This window comes from Crinia signifera, chromosome 5 (genome assembly GCF_055691185.1).
Source record: "Crinia signifera chromosome 5, ASM5569118v1, whole genome shotgun sequence".
In the NCBI taxonomy this organism is placed as follows: domain Eukaryota; kingdom Metazoa; phylum Chordata; class Amphibia; order Anura; family Myobatrachidae; genus Crinia; species Crinia signifera.
Window position 1 is genome coordinate 58936298 of NC_139221.1, and position 2374 is coordinate 58938671.

General features: G+C 45.8%; 1 protein-coding gene across 1 annotated transcript; it reads right to left on the minus strand.

Moving 5' to 3' along the window:
* Window positions 1-360: 360 nt before the first annotated feature.
* Window positions 361-1781, minus strand: LOC146005695 (uncharacterized). Its single transcript, XM_083145123.1, has 2 exons — window positions 1166-1781; window positions 361-965 (listed from the first exon to the last, which is right to left on the minus strand). The coding sequence occupies exons 1-2, from the start codon at window positions 1779-1781 to the stop codon at window positions 496-498; spliced, it is 1086 nt and encodes a 361-aa protein (XP_083001249.1). The 3' UTR covers window positions 361-495.
* Window positions 1782-2374: the final 593 nt, after the last annotated feature.

The window sequence follows — 2374 nt, forward strand, 5'->3', positions numbered from 1 at the left end:
GATGGCAGACGGAGTAGCTGTGTTGCAGTTTGTGCTGTACTTGTGCTGTAGCACATTATGAGGGGGAGCATGTTGGCAGTGCAGAAAGAATCAGGGCCACCATTGCAGCAAACCTTCCCTCAATGATTTAAAATAAAAATCAGACACAAATCTTCCAGTTGTTTGCTTTATAATGAAAATATGCATCAAACTGTACATACATTTCACATCTTGTTTATAGATGTTATTCATAATGAAAGACCAAGATATGAGAGTCCAACTGGGAATAGAGATCAATTGTAAAACTTTGTGCCCATACAGTTTAACGTCATAGGACACATTATAAAATAGAACTGTATGGTGACTGCTCCTATATAGAGAATCACACAAATATTAAGAAATAAAGTGCAACCTTTCTAAAGACTATAAAAACATCAGTGCAACCTTTTGAAAGATTTGAAAAATAAGTAAAGTGCAACATTTTGGAACAATATTTTAAGAGTAAAAGTTGAAAACTTAGCTCAAATTCCGGTACACGGAAAACTCTGGGGACTCTAGGATTGACGGGTCACTACTAGCAGCACTATTGCCAAAGTTATAATTGGGGCCTCTGTATTCTGGTGTCAGCTGGTTTGGTTGGGTGTTAGTAGATGTGGCAGGATTGAAACTGACACCTCTATTGTAATGATCATATGGGATGGGTGGGTACTTAGGTGGGTGGTGGGGATGTGGTGCAGGTTGTGTGAAAAAACCGCCAAATGTACGTTCTAAAAAGGACATTTGCCTATCTTGCATTGCCAGCAATTGAGACATAAATGCCTGCTGGTTCTGTCTCTCAGCTTCCAAATATTTGTCCATGCGAGCATCCTCCTTTGCTTGGACATCAGTATCCAATTGGCGTAGATGGTCCACTATCACCGATGTCATCGCTTTAGCCGCTACTTCAGACCGATTAAGCTTTTTCTTTTTGGCAGGAACGCTGTACACTGTAATTTAAAAAAAAAATTAACATTATACTTCCATGTTAAGTGTTATATAATAAACAGCAGTATTGTTTGCCAAAATGTGCTAGTGGCCTTCTTCCACCTGCATGCTAGCAACATACTGCAACAGATACTGGGCCTCACCCCACGTTGGTTGTTTTTACTATGTGAAATGGGTGTAAATATATAGAATGTCTACTTACAATTAGAACGTAATGGAGTGCTTCGATTGGGGAGCGTCGTCTGACTGTTTTCTTCCACAACATCATCTGTGGCTGCTTGGGCGCTGTCAGACTGCATGGAAGCATCCATTATATTCTCTGCTGCACCATCATCACCAAACAGCAGCGGTGAAGCCGGACTCATGTGTGCTGACATCTGCGTGGCTTCAGAAGGCGTTGAGACTGGCGGGGACAGCTGGGAAGCCTGGGTAGTCGGTACATCATGGCTGTCCTGGCTGTTGTCCGTCTGGCTGCAATGGGGTGCTATGGAGGAGGACAGGGCTACAGGGTTGCAGAGTGCCGTGTTTCCAAAAGCACTGTAGCACAGGTCATAGTGCACCCAATCGGGCCTAGCTGCACCACTTTTCTTGCGCTTCTGGTCATTCACTTTGCAGAACTGCTTCCGCAGAGATTTTAATTTATTTACAAGCTGCTGTTGGGAGCGATGAATACCTCTGGATGCCAGCAATTCTGCAATATTGCGATACACCACTGCATCCCGAACGGTGCCGGTCATTTGGCGGCGAATCTCCTCATCTGCCCTGATTTGCAGGAGCTCACGTACCTCCTTGTCAGACCAGTTGGATGTATTGGACATGATGGCTCAGATCAGGCTTGGGGTCAGCCAAAGTGGAAAACACTGCACAGGCAGTGTGTCAGATCAGGCTTGGGGTCAGCCAAAGTGGTTAACACTGCACAGGCAGTGTGTGCTGCAGCAGATGAGACTGGAGTGTGCTTGTAGCGTGGTAGCGCGTTAACGCTGCTGCTGCGCTGCTACATGCGCCCTGTGCGGGTCTCCAGCTGATGACATCATCTGCCAGAGCCGCAGAAGCTCCAATCAGGTCTTTGCGCCCCTCTACCCACCAAATAACCCGGATAATGGCCGTTTACACTGCCCTGAGCCCCGGATAAGCCCCGTGTCCGACCCTGAACATTTGCCGGGTCAGATTCCCGGGGAACAGTACCCGTGTTATTTTTTTTCACCCCATTTACACCAAGCCCTGCCCCTGACTGGAGCGGCAATATCCCGGGTCCAAACTCTGGTGTAAAAGGGGTAATAGAGGATCAGGAATTAGCGCTGAATCTCTAATATGTAGTTATAATGTTTGTGTCTCTATGATGTCAGAACTCGGTTCCAAACTTCTTACTCACGCAGAAACTGTGTACTACAGAATTTAGACTGTAAGCTCC